This window comes from Uranotaenia lowii, chromosome 2 (assembly GCF_029784155.1).
Source record: "Uranotaenia lowii strain MFRU-FL chromosome 2, ASM2978415v1, whole genome shotgun sequence".
In the NCBI taxonomy this organism is placed as follows: domain Eukaryota; kingdom Metazoa; phylum Arthropoda; class Insecta; order Diptera; family Culicidae; genus Uranotaenia; species Uranotaenia lowii.
The window spans coordinates 27,276,412-27,297,181 of NC_073692.1; the positions used below are offsets into that span (position 1 = coordinate 27,276,412).

Consider the following 20,770-nt stretch of genomic DNA (forward strand, 5'->3'; position numbering starts at 1 on the left):
GGCTGTTCCGGCATTTTCAGCACTCTAGATTTGAAGAAAAGGTGTTGTTTTCGGTGTTGTTTGTCCATTTTCGTGTCCTGGTAAGTATTTCCCATAAAATTAATTATGTAAATCATGAAAACAAACAAAAAATAAAGACTTCCTTCCTCCTACTCTGTTTTCAGCGAAAAAGCGATGGGTCGGGCACAGCACTGCACGGAGGTCCAGCGAGCGATCATCCGGAATCTGTACAAGGCTGGCAAAAGCCAATGCGAGATTTCCTTAGGAAGGTCGAAAACTTTCGTTTTCAACGCTCTTCACAGCACCGGCAAACGGGAACTGACCGGCCGCCCCCGCAAAACGACGCCGAAGGACGATTCGGCAATCAAGCGGGCCTCGCAAAAGGACCCTTTCAAAGCGTCCAAGCAGATCAGAGACGAGCTGAACTTATCTGTGAGTTCCCGGACGGTTCAGCGACGGTTGGCGGAGAAGGGACTAGGAAGAAAAAGTCCCCGGAAGGTGCCGATGCTGACGCCGAAGCACTTGAAGGCGCGGCTGAAGTATGCGAAGGACCACTTCGATTGGGTCGGTCCGTATAAGGAGAAACTATGGAGAAATGTGCTGTGGTCGGATGAGACCAAAGTGAACCTCATCGGCTCGGACGGAAAGAGTTGGGTCCATCGCCCACTCGGCTGTGCGTATATGCCCCAGTATACAAATAAAACATTCAAACATGGAGGAGGTAGCATCATGGTGTGGGGGTGCTTTTCTTGGTACGGGTTGGGTCCCTTGTACTGGATCGACCGGATTATGGACCAGCATCTCTACGCCCAGAGACTTCGGGAAGTAATGCTGCCTCACGCCGAGTGGGAGATGCCCCTAAAGTGGCAGTTCCAGCCAGGACAACGACCCCAAACATACCGCTAAAACGGTTAAAAAGTGGTTCCAGGATAATAAGGTAGACGTTATGGAGTGGCCAGCACAGTCCCCTGATCTCAATCCCATAGAGAACCTATGGGAAATAGTTAAACGTAAGGTGTACACCGAAAAATCAAAAAACATGCAGCAGCTGTGGGAGAGAATCCAGGCGGTGTGGTACGCTATCCCGGTGAGAACGTGCCAAAAGCTGGTGGAGTCGATGCCGAACCGGGCACGAGAAGTGATGCGTAATAAGGGTTATACCACCAAGTACTAACCCTGCAAATCGATCACGGTATGAATTTGCTTTTTTTTATATTTTTTTACCATGAATTCTAAAGCGGTCCTATTTTTATGTCACGTTATTTTAGTCAGTAAGTATGCTTAAAACGCATTTTTAAATAAAGGACAATTGTTTTAACTACGGATGATTTGAATTTCTTCGAAGAATGGAATTTACAATTTGTAAATGGTTTGATGCACTTAAATGGAATTTTTTTTCTCAAAGTTTTGTCACTTTCTGTTTTGGATTGAGCTGTGGTCCTATTCTATTGTGCGACATTGTACGTGATTTTAATTATCTGTACAACAATTTTTTTAACAATGTTAGATTCATGTCCTTTGATATAAAGGTTTTTCATGGTCATGAGAAGTGATGTTTTTTTTTTGGAAATCCATGATTTGACAGGAATTTTAAATTATCAATGTAATTTTCATGAGGGAAGCATATGTTCGAAATATAATCACAAACCGATGAGGTTATTAAAATAAAAAACAAAACATGATAGATTACATATTCAGGTTTTGGCAGAATTGGGCCAAATCAAAACAGTTCGATGCATTTTTTGTTTTTTCAATACGAAATTTCTTTGAGCTGACGTTCAAAACATTTGAGTTTAAATCACGGTTTTTTATGGTCTTTACCTTTCTTCAATAATGCTGGGTAGTTGTCCGTCCAATCATCCGTTGGAAGGTTTTAGCTGCCACTAAACGGATTCGAAGAGATCTAAATGATCTCAAAATCAATTCCAGATAAATTGAGCCGACAGAAAACCACTTAACACTGTTACGTTTATAACCGTTCAAATACTTGTTCCCCGGGAAGATCTATCGGTTTTTAAGTTGAGTTTTGCAATCCCGATCTTCGAAAATTTACGATTTTTGGGCTATCCTCAAACAAAAATTATAAAATGTTTGTTTACACTTGAGAAATTTATGTCAAGATATCATGGTTACCTAATATGGTTATTATACCGCTGCACACTTTGTATGAAAATTTCAAATTCTTAAATTTTTACACCTTCCATATCGTTTTTTGGTAGTTTTTGCTGCCAGAAATAGCTAAAAAAAAATTTAGAAGCGATCCATCCAGTCCTTAATTAACGCAACGAGTTTCAATTTTGTATGTAAATTTACATGGGAAAACAAAATTTTTTATTCAAAATCGCCAGAGATGTACTGAAATTTCCAAAAAATATTACTTTGGATGAAAGAATTCCTTAATTCTTGTAGTGCAATTCATGTGAACAAAGCAAAAACCTTACATGTTCCCCGAAAAATATATTCGATGTTATTGAAATATTTTTTCAAAATTAATTTTTTGAATTTTAGCGTTTTAGCCTGTTTTTTTGAAAGCTGTGTAACCGTAGGATGAGAATAAAAAATCTAAAAAAAACTGCATTGCATTGCCAGAGAATTTATTAATAACCTTACCAAAAAAAGATTCAGATTTTTTTTTTATTTTGAAATGTTTATAACTTTTTTCATTAAATTCTTAGCTGCTTGCCATGTTAGCAAAAAATGAAGCTTAAGAATAGTCAAAACCAAAAATCAAGACCAACTTCATGTCAAACTTATTGGAATTTTCTGGATGATTTAATATGCAGAAATTTCTTCTTCCATACAAATTTCCATACAAAATTGAAACGCGTTGCGCTATGTCAGGAGTCAACCAAAACATCTCGAATTTAACACTGATGCTTGATGTAAGTCACCAGGCATCGAAAAAACATATGGGAGCAAGTCATTTTTTGCACTGGTCTAATTGTTATATTACAATTGCGATATTGGTAGGCAATGCTGGCAACAGGTGGCAGTGTAATCGCTTTGCGAAAAATTGACCGTTTTTTTTTTTCAGAGTGTCATGTCTGTTCGTCTGATCTTAAATAATTTACTATTCAAACTCATTTTAGGTAGTCGTCATAATTTAGTTATATCTCCATGTTAGCAGTTGTCGAATAAAATTACAAGCCGCCAAACTTCCAATAATGTCATATTGACACTCAAGAGTGGATTAGGGTGAAACAGGCTTTCAGAAAAATTCAGGACATTTCACTAAAAAAAAGTGGGGCACAGCCGATAAAAGTGGGACATTTAAGAAACTCATAACACAACGTTTACGGACTTTTTAGCTATACCCATCTGTACGGGAAACCGTCAATTTGATGGTCGGCAAAAAGCAACACTATAGAATATGACCATAGTATACTAAGCATTTCCAATTTACGATTTATAACCAAGAGTCAACCTTCTGCGAAAAAAGTTAGAGAAGGTTTTTTGTAACTTTTCTCTCCCATTTTCCTGAGTATGGGAATTTCGAAGTGAAATATGGCATAAAAACTGAAGGTAAATCTCCAATTTCTCCAATATATCCAATATTTCAAAAGGGCGTTTATTGAATTTCATAATGAAATTTATTTTAAAACGTTTTATCTCTCCCTTAGATTGAAACATCTAATCCAGATCTAATAAGTGATTTATATCAAGAGTACTGATATGATCCATAAACAGTTTTTGTTTTTCATGTGAATATTTTTGTTTATTAGTTATGAGCGACTTATTTTCCTTTAAATTAACGTACTTTTTATCTTTGAACCGCTATAACACCAAAACTTGAGCTCATAGATGAAATCTTACAAATTCTGGACGGTAAATTCTTTCAATATCGTATTTTTTCCTAGTTACTTACATCACTTGTATTTATAAGTTTTGATGCCATAAGCACGGTTATTTTCTACGGTTTTCGCGAATTAACACGATATTTGAGAGAAAATATTTCAAAACCTACATGAAACGACGGATTTGATGCCGCGTAAAAAACTTTTGTGTAATAACAAATATATTTCAAATTCGTTAAACTTTAAAAACTCAAAAAAACTGTCTTAGGTATATAAATTATGAAAAATACTGGATGTTTTGAGAAAAAATACATAGGGTAACGGACTTATTTTGGACCAGAGGACCTATTTTGGACCACTTCGTCTAGCTCACTTATAAAGCATCTTATCATGATTTTTTTACAAATATAGTTGAAGCGCGGATACTTGATGTAATGCCCAAAATTTTTCCGCAAACTGATGTTTTTAAAGAGAGCTAGACAAGGTGGTCCAAAATAGGTCCCCTGGTCCAAAATAAGTCCGTTACCCTATTTGTAAGATTTTCTGTGTTCAAAAAATGAATTGAAATTGAGGCTAATGATTGAAAAGCGGGACATTTTTAGAAAAAAGCGGGACGGCGGGACATCCAACAAAAAAGCGGGACATGTACTGCTTTTGCGGGAGGTTAAACAGCTACTGGAGGTTGTTGTTTACAGTTTAACTTTAAACTCTGCGTGTATCGAGAGCTTAAATTTTCAAAGCCAGAAAAGCGCAAAAAATGTGCACAAATGGTGCACTTTTGGCAACATCCGCCAAGTGGAAGATGGAGCGCTTTTAAGTGGTATTTGAAAGTATGGAGAGGAAAGCAGCTTGTAGACAACAAAAAATTTGGGCGAAAACAGGATCCGGTGGACAACACTTTGGACCGCAAAGTCATGCGTGCTTCCGTCAGTAAGAAGACTGCCTCAGCTCAGGATGTGGACAAAAAAGTTGGAAAAGCTGCTCTCGTCTAACCAAGACCTCGTAAATTATATGATCAACTGCTGTGTGGAAAATGTATGTGCGTTATCGTCGACGACGAAACCTATTGCGAGTTTGATTTCAAAACGCTTCCGGGTGGTGTTAATAATAATATTATTTGTCTAAAAATCAATGAAAACTGCGGTTCTTAAAAAAAACCATGTACATATTAAAGATTGGCCCAAAAAATTGACCTGTGAAAAATTTCAGGTCTCTCATACTTGATTTAGGGGTGCCTCAAAGTTTCGGCTTAATTACCCTTAAAAATCTTCAAAAGGGGGGAACAAAGGAAATCAAAAAATCGAAATTTGAATGTTGATGCTAAATGACCTGAAAATGCATAAAACGTCGAAATCTTGTGTTATCTCGGAAACAAAATTTTTAGTCTAAAATGGACTTTTAAATTTTAAAAATTTTCAAAGGTGACCCAAACGAAATTCTGAAAATTGAAATTTTATTTATGATGCAAAATGATTCAGAAATGCATGAAACGTTGAGATCTGGTGTTATCTCGAAGAAGAAAAAAAACTGATCAAAAATCGATTTCTGGGGCAAAAAACGGCCAGCTTTCTGAAAAATGGCTGAGTACCAGAAAGTCGATTTTTGGCCAAAAAATAACACGAGACAAAACCAGATCATGCATGCCTAAGTCATTTGGCATCAGAATTGAAAATTAAATTTTCAGAATTTCCTTTAATCCCCCGTTTGGTGATTTTTGAAGGTAAAAAACCGAAACTTTGAGCGCTATGGGGCCTCTTTAGATAAGCTGAGAGGTTGAGCTAAAATTTTGCCCAGGTCAGTTTTTTGGGCCAATCTACAAAATTCAAACAATTGGTTTTCGAAATCCGACATGACCCATTTGGCTGCCACCCTAATACACATGTAGGTATTATCTGAGTTAAACTTATTTTTTCTTGAAGAGATCACATAGCACTTTGCGTTTATTCTTCGAGAGTTGTGATGACTAGCATCCTAAAATTCTAAAATAACCAACTCACTGAAACTGAAACAGTACTGAGCATTCGTTGACCGATATTCATATAAGTGCTTATTGATATGCCAGACATGAATATTATCCACTATGCCATGGCTACAGACTTGCTGATAGATGATAGGAATTATCCAAACTTTCAATCATAATCGTACGCGTCGCTGCCCTTTTTGAACAGTCATACTCAGAAACCTGTCATGTAGCTGAGTTTCAAAACACCGCAAATGATGCCTATCAATACTTGGGTGAAGTTCACAACAAATTGATTGATTAAAAGTCGCTACGAGTGGAGGCGTTTCCTCCACACAGTCTCTAGAGGGTATGCAAATTTCAATAAGGATGAGATTCGCGATATGTTATTTTCTACCCTGGGAAGACTCCACTTCCCTTTTCCCTCTCTTAAAAAAAACCAATCGCTAGACGCGACCGGTATATTCGGAAATGCTTTCAGATCACTCATTTGACGGGAGCTATAAACAAATGATGCTTACGAAAATTGCATGCTGCGAAATTGATACCGACTGAGGTTAGGGATTTTTTTTTTGCTCGCCCAACAATAGCTGGCTCACTTTCAATCACAGAATTATAAAGCCATTTAGCTGACTGGACACTGACTGAACGGCGAGTCGATTTTGATTGACGATGTGCTAGCTTCTGCTTTTAAGTCCTAGGTTTCTATCGTTGTTGCTGTTTTGGGAAATGATACCTTTCTCGATGGCTCGTGCAATTGCAATTGATACTTCCGTTCGGCCAGAGAACTACAAATTATTTGCCTAATCTGATCTAAGTTTGTAAGAGAAAAGGAAGTAGCAACAAATTGTACACTTTGAACTTGTTCTTAAATTCTTACATTCAGAATCTGTAGTTTGAGTTCTGAATTTTGCTTTCGTTGTGTTTTTAAACTTTAACGATTTTTATCCATTCAATTTTCATCATTCTTACAATACTTACACATTTATTTGACATCCCGAGCAAATTTTGATGTCTGAGTTGATAGCAAACATTAACCAAAATGAGCATTCAATGCCAAAACGATAGTATAATTTAGTATCGCATTTTTCCCGATGCAAAATGAGCAGCAATTTGTCGAAAGATGATGCCTAACCAATCTGGTTTTCAATTTTCTGGGATAACAAATCAGATTGATTCTATTTGTGCTAAAAATAAAAAAAAAAAATTTGTTCAAATTGTCATGTCATATTTGTCTTTTTTGTCATTTTTGTCATTTTTGTCATTTTTGTCATTTTTGTCATTTTTGTCATTTTTGTCATTTTTGTCATTTTTGTCATTTTTGTCATTTTTGTCATTTTTGTCATTTTTGTCATTTTTGTCATTTTTGTCATTTTTGTCATTTTTGTCATTTTTGTCATTTTTGTCATTTTTGTCATTTTTGTCATTTTTGTCATTTTTGTCATTTTTGTCATTTTTGTCATTTTTGTCATTTTTGTCATTTTTGTCATTTTTGTCATTTTTGTCATTTTTGTCATTTTTGTCATTTTTGTCATTTTTGTCATTTTTGTCATTTTTGTCATTTTTGTCATTTTTGTCATTTTTGTCATTTTTGTCATTTTTGTCATTTTTGTAATTTTTGTCATTTTTGTCATTTTTGTCATTTTTGTCATTTTTGTCATTTTTGTCATTTTTGTCATTTTTGTCATTTTTGTCATTTTTGTCATTTTTGTCATTTTTGTCATTTTTGTCATTTTTGTCATTTTTGTCATTTTTGTCATTTTTGTCATTTTTGTCATTTTTGTCATTTTTGTCATTTTTGTCATTTTTGTCATTTTTGTCATTTTTGTCATTTTTGTCATTTTTGTCATTTTTGTCATTTTTGTCATTTTTGTCATTTTTGTCATTTTTGTCATTTTTGTCATTTTTGTCATTTTTGTCATTTTTGTCATTTTTGTCATTTTTGTCATTTTTGTCATTTTTGTCATTTTTGTCATTTTTGGCATTTTTGTCATTTTTGTCATTTTTGTCATTTTTGTCATTTTTGTCATTTTTGTCATTTTTGTCATTTTTGTCATTTTTGTCATTTTTGTCATTTTTGTCATTTTTGGCATTTTTGTCATTTTTGTCATTTTTGTCATTTTTGTCATTTTTGTCATTTTTGTCATTTTTGTCATTTTTGTCATTTTTGTCATTTTTGTCATTTTTGTCATTTTTGTCATTTTTGTCATTTTTGTCATTTTTGTCATTTTTGTCATTTTTGTCATTTTTGTCATTTTTGTCATTTTTGTCATTTTTGTCATTTTTGTCATTTTTGTCATTTTTGTCATTTTTGTCATTTTTGTCATTTTTGTCATTTTTGTCATTTTTGTCATTTTTGTCATTTTTGTCATTTTTGTCATTTTTGTCATTTTTGTCATTTTTGTCATTTTTGTCATTTTTGTCATTTTTGTCATTTTTGTCATTTTTGTCATTTTTGTCATTTTTGTCATTTTTGTCATTTTTGTCATTTTTGTCATTTTTGTCAATTTTGTAATTTTTGTAATTTTTGACAATTCTGACAATTCAGACAATTTTGACAATTTTGACAATTTTGACAATTTTGACAATTTTGACAATTTTGACAATTTTGATAATTTTGACAATTTTGACAATTTTGACAATTTTGACAATTTTGACAATTTTGACAATTTTGACAATTTTGACAATTTTGACAATTTTGACAATTTTGACAATTTTGACAATTTTGACAATTTTGACAATTTTGACAATTTTGACAATTTTGACAATTTTGTCAATTTTGACAATTTTGACAATTTTGACAATTTTGACAATTTTGACAATTTTGACAATTTTGAAAATTTTGAAAATTTTGACAATTTTGACAATTTTGTCAATTTTGTCAATTTTGACAATTTTGACAATTTTGACAATTTTGACAATTTTGACAATTTTGACAATTTTGACAATTTTGACAATTTTGACAATTTTGACAATTTTGACAATTTTGACAATTTTGACAATTTTGACAATTTTGACAATTTTGACAATTTTGACAATTTTGACAATTTTGACAATTTTGACAATTTTGACAATTTTGACAATTTTGACAATTTTGACAATTTTGACAATTTTGACAATTTTGACAATTTTGACAATTTTGACAATTTTGACAATTTTGACAATTTTGACAATTTTGACAATTTTGACAATTTTGACAATTTTGACAATTTTGACAATTTTGACAATTTTGACAATTTTGACAATTTTGACATTTTTGACAATTTTGACAAATTTGACTGATTTGACAATTGTGACAATTTTGAAAATTTTGACAATTTTGACAATTTTGACAATTTTGACAATTTTGACAATTTTGACAATTTCGACAATTTTGACAATTTTGACAACTTTTATCTTTTTTAGTGTTTTTTTGTTTGGTTCAGTTTCTTACTTGGTTTTGACATTCTAAAATCTAAAGGGTAATCTCTTATTCATTAGTTTATTTTAGGATTGGTGATAAATTTACCGCAGTTCCCACAGAAGGTGTGGTTCATGATTGTTTTCAACCGATCTGTCGACAGCTAGATCAGTTCATCTGTATGTTCGACTAATTTATATTAATTGATTTGTTATTGAAACTATCCGGGCAACTCGTAGATCGGGGCTTCATTATATTGAGCAGAAAGATCCCACGGGACTCGCTCATCGTGTTGATTAGCTACTAAACTAGAGTTTAGAAAAAAGAAAATAATTATACACACCTGATTGAGCTACCGACACTAGCGAAGTGAAGAGGAGCAACGTGGCTACTAGGGCTACTGCTAATCCCATTCCAGATGTGATCTTTGACGGGTTCACCGATGAGGAGTAGGATGGGGCGAAGGAGGTGGAGTTGCATTTTGAGAGGGAGGGGGAGCTAATGGAGGATGATCGATGGCTGCGATGGTGATGATTTTGATGGGAGGTGGCTAAATTGTGTCGTCGTCGACTGCAGGAACTGGAAGAGGAGCATGGTTCGAGGGAGCTTTCTGGTGGGGTGTTTGATCCTCCTAGGGCTGCCGCTGCCGCTGGTGGCCCCAAATTATCGGGACTCCTCATTGTCGCTGCTGCTGTTGATGTTGTTGGTCAAGCCGATCGTTACCCAATTTCAGGGGAATTGGGATAGATAATCTGTAATGAGAAGTTAGAAGTAATTATTGAGCTACGGGTCTTGAAATAATTGAGGCAAATCTATTAATACGTCGATCATAAATGGGATCATCATGAATGGTACTCTAACGGTATGAGGAGTGGTGTCGTCGAGTGACATATCAGACATCGAGTATAGTAGAAACCGGCTAGAGAAGAGCTTCCAATGCCGGCGTGAGTAAGCAAACGTTAGTGAACTTGAATAGAATCACGTTTCAGACGTTGCCGTCGCGTTGTGCTTAGTTTGTCGGCATCTTACTCGTCACAACCAAGGGTGAACCGTTAGAGAATCGAGTTCTGAAGAATTCGAGCTTTTCTTGGTGAGTTTCAAGATTAGAGATCGATTGAGGCTTCTGGAGTCTCGTAAAAGGGCAGTGAAAGGAAAGGCTTGGGTTTGCTTGAGCTTATTCTAAGCCAAGAAAAGGGCAATCGGTTCATCAGAAATGCCTCCGTTTGAAAGGTTAAATTCCTGAGCCGAGGATATCTTCACGCCGTTTACTTGAATTAATTTCATCTCGAGCAAGCTTTGTAATAATCAAGTGTAAGACTCGTGCTAAACTTTGTTACGCTTTCATATTTTCATGTTAACCTTTTTAGGCTCACAAAAAATTTTCGATTTCCAATGGTTACATTTCACAGGTTTCGGATTTCCCCTACAAATTTGGGGTACTCTACTGTACATTAGACTGAGTCAATTTGGGGTCATTTTTGAATTTTTCAAACCCTGGGGTCTAAAAAGCTTCGATTTTTCGCATAATTTTTAAATAACGTTTCAAGGATTTAACTTTTATGTTTATTTGAGAAAATTGTAAATTTTGTACTGAAAAATCAACATCGGTTTTGGTTTCTTGTGTGGAGCCGAGCCTGCTTATGGTTTTCGTGCCAATTTATTAATGATCTCAAGGAAATTTTCCGCTGAACAATTTTGTCGAAGACCGTAACTTCAAATCATGGATGAGTTTTGAACCAATACAAAGCTTTTTAGACCCCAGGGTTTTAAAAGTTCATAAATGACTCCAAATCGACTCAGTCTACTGTACATATCTAACTTTATTGTTGAGTGTTCTAGTCGGTGCTGTCATGAACAACAGAATAAATGTTTAGATAAATTTTCATGTTTATCCTTGTTCAGAGGATCTTAATTGAACAACAGTCATTTCATATCATTTTCAAATACTTCTTTCAAGATTTATTGTATTTTTCGTACCACCAGGTCGCGGCGAGGCGGTTTAATTGTAGATTCACGAGGCCCCGGCATTCGTCCGGCCAGAAGGTGAAATGCCATCCTTGCCCGGGTGGGAAATATATCTACATCCTATGCCATGTGTATCAGCAAAAGCATGTCGATCTGCGATGAATAATTTATTGTAGCAGCACCTTTTTGGAGTCACACTACTGACTGGCTGTGCATGTTTTGGCCGGATTCCGAGCCTTTGGCGGCCGGCGGAGCCTAGTAACTCATACTGCAACTGCTATTTCTGCCCCTGCTGATGATGGCCTTTATGCTCCGGACGGACGGACGAGCAAGCAAGTAACATATGTTGAGACAATTTGACGCGCGATTGGCTGATGGTGACAACTGTGAACAAATTTATTCGATTGAGGTATTGCTGATCCACTCTTTTTTTCTATTTCTGCGATAGCTGATTTGGGCTCCCGTAAGGTACCACTGTAAAAAAATTACTGTATTCCAGAAGAAAATGAGCATTGTTCTACATAAGGATTATTTATCGACTGAAATTAAATCGGATGAACAAGCGGAAAACATTGAAAGATGATTCAATAAAAAGTTGTCAAACAAACATGTTTACTAAATATTTTTATCGGATTATCTATTGTTTATAAAACAAAAAATTGTGTTTGCCTTGAGCTCGGTCAATCAGCGGTCAAAATCACGGAAAAATGAATAATAAAAAAAAACCTGTTTGCGATGGGGTCAACCAGCGGACAAATTCACGAAAAAAAAAATGAAAACCTGTAGTTCTTTAAATAAGTTTAGAGTTCGACGACACGGTAGCGATCATTCATTGAATGTTGGATTTCGTGCTATGTTTTGCAGTCGGAGTTAGCCGTATAAAGTTTAACTGAAAAGCGGTTAGCGTGTAGAAAACCGTCAGATTTTATACTGATTTGACAGATCGCACAAATTTCGCAGTTATGAGTGCGCAGTCCAATTTTTTGCGATGCGAATGGTATTATTTCCTATAATAGACTATTCACCGTACACAACTCCTTTTTTAACTTCTCATATACGATTTGTTACATTTTAACGACAACATAATTGAATTCGACCAGCATGTAAAGTATCAAAGACGCATTTATCGCATCAAAAATCTTCGTCATGCCAAATTAGTTAATTCTCAGGCTATGGAAAAATGTGTATTCAATAATGTAGATTGTTTTTTGTTTTGTCTGGGATTCAAACGCTCGTAATTAATTCAATCTCAATGAATACTAAGAATAATAATATTTCATTCCGATGACTTCATGTTTTGTCCTCTCTTGCAAAATAATGATTTGAAGTTTGATTCAAGAATTTACTTCTTAACTTTTCAATGAAAATAGTGAGTAAGAGTGAATTTTTTAACTGTGTTTACTGCTCCGGCTGGCCTACCGCACGGAAGGCTACCGTCGCGCGATTAGAAATTTTCCCAGTAACCGCAATATTTACCAGTCACCTCCAGTCAGTCTGGGGACGGGTGCGTGTTGATGTAACGATTTGTTAATTGCACTCCTGGGCACAAATTGAATCATTCAATCAAATATCCGTCACAGGGGAATGCAGGAATTTCGGTCGTTGGGAATGATGGTGATGATGGTTTTGCCAAATGTGTTTAAAAAAAGAGTGAAGATTTGATCTATGAGATTAAAAATATAAACCCCACCATTGAATCGTTTGATAAACGAAAATCCCTCGCCGATTGAAGGAAAAATCCCTTCAACGAACAATTCATTCACAGCTCGGATGCTAATACGGTCGGTGACTACCAATTCGATTGGAAAACAAATTTTCGGATGCTAATCAACGATGTTCTCTAAATTGGTTGCTAATTATCAGCACGTAGGCAGTCTTCTAGAGGCATCTCGTGTTTGATTGATGTAAAAGTTGAAAAATATTCCACTCATTAAAGGTGTCATAACAGTAGCGTTATCAGTGTCTACTTACACGATGTGACATTACAGCATCGGGGGAATTGTGGTGTTTAGGTAATTCGGAAAACATGACTCGTTGAAAGATCTTTCCCGTTGATTTGCTACACATCATTTTTCAACAGTTGTTAGCAAGTCTCAAAAAAAAATTGAAATGCAATAAGCACTGTTTTAAACTTTAATATTTTAACAGTGTTATAAGAAAAACGATTTCAACTTGAAATTTGACCTGCGTTCGAACATTGAATATAAGGGAGCTTTGTTCCATGTCGCAGATACTTATATTTCTCTGCTTTCATCTGAAAAATGAAGCAATTCATGATAAGTCTCAAACGGTAGCAAATGCCCCAAAAATAGAAAGTGAAAGGTTCGAAATTTTCCACCTTGAAAGTTCCACATTAAAAAAAAATTTTGCATTCTAAACTTCATCATTCAGAAAATTGCAAGCAAATTTAAGCACAAGTGCATCACGCTATTAAAATGTACTTCGGATATATAATAAAATCACTTGTTTTCGATTAGAGAGATAAAACCCAAAAGAGGCTGTGTATTGACGAACGCACTTTTTTATCTTGTTTTGCTTGTTTTCATACAGTTGGAAGCACTGCCACATAGACATATTCGAACTCTTCGAATATACAGTACCGTTCATAATTGTATAGAAATTGAAAGCACGCGCACTGTCACTTCGACTTTGAACATCCATAACTTTTTACTCTGATGATATTTTATGATCTAATTTTCTGCGTAAGATAGATCAACTATCACACTATTATGTCACAAAATTTGAGCTTTCTATAGTTTGTGTGGCCTGAGTTACAGTAATTCTACGAAAATCGGACTTTATGGACTTTAACCATTGAAATTGCAATATCTCAGAAACTACCTTACGCATTTCATTGAAATTTTTCAGAGAGATCGTTGAAACATTAAGTTAGCATGTCTGGAGTTTTTGAAAAGTTCTATTGAAGGGATCAATAGCTACGCGAGGTACACCCAAAATTCAGCCTCTGTGCCAATGGCGTGTAGTCAATTACATAGCATCATTGGTACAAAAAGATAACGCGATCGGTGCTGATTCGATTTGCTCCCACCGGCATTAATCTCCCAAGTTAACCGAATTGCGTATGTCTGAAAGAAACAAAATAAAAACGCTTTCAAGTCCCTCCCTATCGAATCACAAGACGAAGAAGGATGGAAATAAATACCGGCCAACACCAGGCAGCCAGCGAACCGAGCACTGTGCGTGTGAATGTAGCAAAAGCAACAACAAAAACATCCTTCTAATTCAATCCCTTCAATCCACCGGCAAACAACCACGGACGAGCTGTGCGTGTGTATGCAGTAAAAGCAACAAAAAAAAACATTCCTTCAATTCAATTCGCCGGCAAACAACCACGGCTAAGCTGTGCGTGTGTATGTAGCAAAAGCAACAAGAATATATTCCTTCAATTCACCGGCAAACAAGCACCGGCCAAGCTGCCCGGCTTTAGCAGCTGTGTATATGTAGCGTGTGTATGTAATAGCAGGCAGTAAGCAAAGCACAGTTCTCATTCAATGGGTTTCCCGTTTCCTTCACTCCCGTTCCCTTTCCCGTTTCCATCGCAAGACAAATGAATACCTTGAAAGGAGGCCAAATGCCGGGAAGCCACTGTCGTGCGTTTCTTTTGTGATTGATCGGTGACAGAATGCCTATGACAAATATCCCTCTTCCTGCATGAAGCTCAAATAGTACACTGGTTAAGATGTCGGTCTGACAAGATCATAAGGTTGGTGATTTGAGTTCGATTCTCCCTACAGGCGCTGAGGGTTTATATTTTTATTTTCTTGTTTCTGGGATGAATTATCCAATAGGAACGAAATCCCATAAAATGTTTTTCTTGTTTCGCTTGAATGTAGTGGTCATGCATCATTTTAGTTGGGAGCCGAGTCCTTATGCCAGTTACGGTTTTTCAAACATATCATCTTCGGCACAGTGCACATTTCAGCGCATTATCGGCACAGAGATGTGCTAAATAGGCATTGGATTTTTGCAACCTCTTCTATGGGTGAAGAAATCAGATAGAACCCAAAGTCTACATCATGAAGGTAATGATTTTTGGTGCTTGCTGCTCGCCAAGTAGCGCGCAATTTGAACGTCGCCAAATTTTCAACTGCATCTGTCATTGTATATTGCACATATGTGGATGACATGCTTTTAGTGTACCGTCAGAAGACCAAGCTATTCGAATAGCCAACCAAGTGAAAGAAATTCATAAAGGAGGATCCACAATTGGACGTCTAATTCGTTACACGTTCTACGTACTATGGATGACCAGCATGACGCAGGAAAAAACTTAGACCTAAATTCATTACTCGCCGTAAGGCTTGAAAATTTTCATTCATTCATATGGACGGCGAAATCTATTTTGGATCACTATACCCAAGAAAATATGATCAGTCATGAGTTATGTCATGACAGAATTATTCCTATAATATGAATGAAAAAACCATTCATATTCACGTGAGGTAAATAAATGTCACGTAAGAGAAGAGTGAACAATGAATGAAATTTGGGAACCAAATGGAATCGTTAAAAAAGGCGCAGCAAACACTTATCTCTATTTTCATTTTTTTAATACTATTGCTAGTAAGCGTTTGTCATACTATAGCATATTGAAAATTTGCTTGGCAAACGAAGCAGCCAAAAATTGCACTGGTGATCTATGTCATGACCAGTTTTAACCATCATGTCATGACTGAAATATTGGAGATCTCAATGATCAATGACATAATGGAAAAATCTTTCTTTACCAAAATAATTATTCATAGCATGCTTTCATTTCGAAAAAATCCTAAACTAACGACATGTGAGGAAAAAAATGGGTCACTAGTCGCAATTTTTGGCTCATGACTATGACATAATCCTGTCCCTGCTCGCCGTAGAAAAAGTGTTAGGTCTATGGTGGTGTACAAAAACCGATAGCTTCACCTTCAAAGTAAACTGAGAGCGCTTGGACAGAGATTTACTAAATGGAGCACGCAAACCAATCAAAAGAGAAGTCCTTAGAATTGTGATGACAATATACGACCCACTTGGGTTAATCGCAATCTATTTGATGTTCTTGAAAGTACTGTTACAAGAAATTTGGAGATCAGGCATCGAATGGCACGAACAAATACGTTCTAAAGAACACGAAAAATGGCTATTTTCAAAGATTCGACTCTGGGGAGAATTCTAAGCCATGTCTTAGAGAAAAAAGTTATTGTTGAAAAACCAGTATTTTTTTTCCTCCCGGGCAGAAAACCTAAAAATTTTATTCACGTTAGAGACTCAAGCAACCCCTCCCTATGGTCAGATCTTCCTGAAACTTGGCATGTGACCTTCTGGTAAGCTAATAAATAATTTTGACTTGGAGCGAGTGAGATTTACCATGTGTTATTCTTCCTATACTATTATAAGTGTACTGCGTGTATTTTGATAAATAACCACTTGAAATATTTGTTTTAAATTGACATTAAGGGCAAAAGAAAATTAGATTTTTTTAAATGCTACCATCGAGTCTAAAACTTACGCTGAAACAAAATTTTCTCTAAATAAAATGCGTTTTTTATAATTTTTTCTCTCATAAAGTCACTAATATCAACAATACTGTTCGTCAAACGCAAAAACAAAGTTCAGATGATCGATAGAAAATTTATTCACCTTCAATATGCAACAGATAGATTACAAATTACTGTTGTGCCGTCCGAGATATTTTAATCTATGTACAAGACCTTTTTTATTTTTTCCGAAATTTCATATTTGGAGCATAACTCAAAAACGGTTCTACTGAGATTTTTTTGAATTTCATTTTCGGATTCAGCGCCCAATTTTACATTATAAATGTTGGTCAGTTAATCAAGTTCACGATTTTTTTTTTAAATTTTGTAAACTAGTGTAATCATTCGTGGTTACCTCGTTATTCGTGGTTACCTCTGATTTTTACTTTCTGTATGGAGAAATAATCGTGTGGCAAACTAACTCCTACGTTTTGGGAACTGGGCTCTAAACTGAGTAAATACAAACTAACAAATTTATAAGGTGCAATTCAAGGCACTTGAATAGTAAGAACTCACCAATTCTAACTAAGAATTATAATAATTTTAAGAACTAATAATTCCACGATGCGGCGACCTGAGCACAACTTTGCTTTTCTTCATGCTATGATGCCGTTCGTTTTGACAACTAGGTTTGAATCACTTTTGGTGAACCTGTAATGCGTCACTGAAGAGGGGCTTCTTCACACAGATTCTTCACGCATAATCTGCCTTTTGGTAGGTCTGCCAACATTGGTGGCTGTGGGCGAGCTTCACGGATTTCGCATCTTACACACGTTTTCTTCACCTTATCGAAAACGCCACGTAATCTTGCTATGTAGTAACGTTGTTTCACTTCATTTAGAACGGATTCTGATGATATTTATTATGATAGAAGGCAACTATTTTGTGAGTTAATGTGTGGTTCCAAGGCAGGATAATAGGAATAATAGTGTCGTAGATCAGGTACTCACAGCAGGACATCCTCCCGCGAACGCGAAGTATTCCTTGTGAGTCAACAAAAGGGGAGAGCTTGTACAGCGGGCTTTTCTTTGGGATTGTTCTTGGAGGATTGGATTTCAATGCTGCTATTTCACTTTCATATGAATGCATCTGAGCGCACCGAATATGATATTCTTCGGCTTCCTAGTACGCCTGTAATCATCAAGGTTTTATTTTTCCAGTTGTGCGCGAATCGCAAAACATATGCCGTAACTCTCACTAGATGCTTCCAACTTTCAAATTCACTAGCATCGAGTAATGGAGGAGTGTAAGCTGAATGCATAAGAAGGCATGCTTTAAGTTCTTCGTTCGTGCTCATGGTTTTTGTAAAGGTTGTAGGCCATTCTCTCTTCGATTCTTTTAAAAACTCAGGGCCCTGAAACCATCTGCTTCCGTCACACATGTCCGGTTCTCGCTTTCATTTTGTACCATCATCCGTGGAATTTCATTTAGTGGGAACCCATCGCCACTCTGATACAACGGAGTTTTCCAAAATTGTACTAACTCGGGCCGCTACGAAGGGAGAGTATCTACGGTGGTCAGATTTAATCCAAGCTAGAATATTCCTAGAATCGGATCAAAACACTCTCTGTGATACAGTTACAGACAGGCTGTTTTGTACACTTGCTGCTACTCTTACACCGAGCACTGCTGCTTGCAGTTCCAGGCGAAGAATCGTCATGTACACCAATGGAGAAACCCTAGTTTTAGAACCCACAAGAGAACACTGTGCTTGTTTACCTTGTTTGTATCGAATGTAAACTACGGCCGCAATACCTACCGTTTTCGCTGGCATCTGCGAATGTGTGCAGCTCTACAGAAACGTCAGCTCTGGCTTCGTCGAGTGTATGGTAACAACGAGGTATTTTCAAAGATTCGACTCTGGGGAGAATTCTAAGACATTTGTGGTGTCATAATGCTTAAAGCACCAATTGCAGTAATTTTTGGTTTTGTTCGAGTTAAATTTTACATTTTTTTTTGTCAAAAATGATTTTGAATAAAAAGCATAAGGGTGCTGCATACATTTAGGGGTAAAAAAATACAACAACAAAATTTACTAGCTTAAATCATAAAAATGATGTATGGTTCGATGAAATTTTGTTATAAACAAACGCGTGATATAGAACAATCATATTCAAGCATATGGAAACAAGATTTGAAAGGTTAATTTTTGACATGGATTTTGATGCATTTAGTCCAGACTGGTATCTGAATTATAAAAATATTCATCAAAAAATTTTGGCTACTATCCGAAAAATATTTTTAACCAACAGTCTGATAAATGCAATATAAAGTTTGTAGGTGATTTTATTAAGCCAACCCGTCATACTGGGTACGGTTTTTTAAGACATCGACAAATGTTAAATTTGTACGTCTGTTGCTTGATTTTTTAAATTTTCTTCTTGAATCGAAAACTTAAAAAAAACTATCTCACGATGTGGGAAACTATGTCATTATCATTTTATTATCATTAAATGATGGGCTTGTGATATAGCTCAGTTGGCAAGTCTGTTGTCTCCTGAGCCGATGTTCGCGAGTTTGAGCCCAAGAGTAAACATCGAACATGTTGTACCGGATAAGTTTTTCAATAACGATCCGCCAACTGCATCGTTGATAAAGTCGCGAATGCCATAAAGATGGTAATACGACTATAATCGAAACAAAAAAAAAAATCATTAAATGATAACTTTATCATATTATATTAAAATGAAAATGTGTTGTTATTACCTACAAATGGTTTTATTAAGGCATTTTACTTATAAAATTTTTATGTGCCGGGAGTATGCAATGTGTTGTTGAGCCTTCTTATTTCCTAATACCAACTAAAACGGAAGTGCATAACTTACACATCTCCCCTCTCCGGTCTGATGAGGAATCCTATTGATAGCATCAAGCAAGGTCAATGCTATTTTAATTCCCACACCCCTGATCGGATATCTCGTCAAAATATGCAAAGCTTCAAACCGTATTTCTTCAAATTAAGCTTGCAAATATCAATAACCCTTTTCCTAACAGTTTGAGACGTTTGAGACTCGCTTCGAAAAACTTCCCCTCCAAATGAACGCTTCGGCCTAAAAGCGGGCGGGAGCTTCACATACGCATCACGTACGCAGCCAACGAACGACGATAAGCCACGTTTCGGTCGGACCTACCAACTCCAGGCGGGCGCGGGAGTTCATTTCAAATGTTTGGTGTGCACCAAACGTCGTGCGCTTCGCTTCGTTCGGCAAATAGAAACTCATCGAACTTTTCCCTTCGAAGCGTAAATATGCATCGCATCCAAACAAAATCAAACAATCACCATCATCACCAATCGACGACCATTAGGAGACGGAATAGGAAATTAGACATCAACGCCATCAACCCATCATCACGGACTTTGTGACCGCAACAATCCGATACACGGTACGCATACTGAACGGTTTTGCGGAACTGTCGATCGGATATGAATCTCGCACGGAGCCGGGACGGGACGCTTCTTGGAATCAAGTCCGGCCTACGATGGACGATGGCCAACGACCGCTCGAATCGGCCTGGAGGACACGTCGTCATACTGAGTCCCCCACCTGCGAGTCCAAAGTTGGGAGTATACTGTGAATTTGTAATTTTTCTTACACCAACTTTGTAGCAGGGTCCTGCAATTTCGCGAACCACTGCCAGAGACCCATTAATAAATCCATTCATTCATTCATCAAAACTTGCAATACCTTTCGGGAGGAAAATGAGCTCGTCAAAAATTTCATTCATAATTAAAATGTCATTTACGACGACGACGTCGATGACAATGCAGTGGCCATTGCTGATGCACCGGTTGTTTGGAAGCGCCCGAGCTGAACTCACGTCTCCTTCCCAAAAAACCTGCCACATCGCAGGCAGAAGAGGATTCCACGCTGATGCAACAGTCAGCAAATCCATTCAGTAACAGTCAGTCAGTACCTAAACTCAAAACAAAACGCGAGTACCTAGGGCGGCGCGCGCGAAAACCGCAAAACCTCAGAGCCAAACTGAATTGAACTGGCGCGGCAATCGTCCGAATGAAATTGTTGGGTCATTTTCTCCCCTATTTTACTTTCTTGGTTTCATGTAGGTACTTACTTACTGTTACTTACTTACTCGCACCATGCGCCAGGGAGAG

At 36.6% G+C, this 20,770-nt stretch overlaps 1 protein-coding gene across 1 annotated transcript in view; it reads right to left on the reverse strand.

Moving 5' to 3' along the window:
- LOC129746312 (serine-rich adhesin for platelets) overlaps positions 1-20,770 on the reverse strand; it is an 84,567-nt gene that overhangs the window by 31,230 nt on the left and 32,567 nt on the right. Inside the window, exon 2 of the mRNA XM_055739913.1 lies at positions 9,498-9,906. Coding sequence (XP_055595888.1) covers positions 9,498-9,834 — 337 coding nt within the window. The 5' untranslated portion in view covers positions 9,835-9,906. The remainder of the gene's footprint in view (positions 1-9,497; positions 9,907-20,770) is intronic.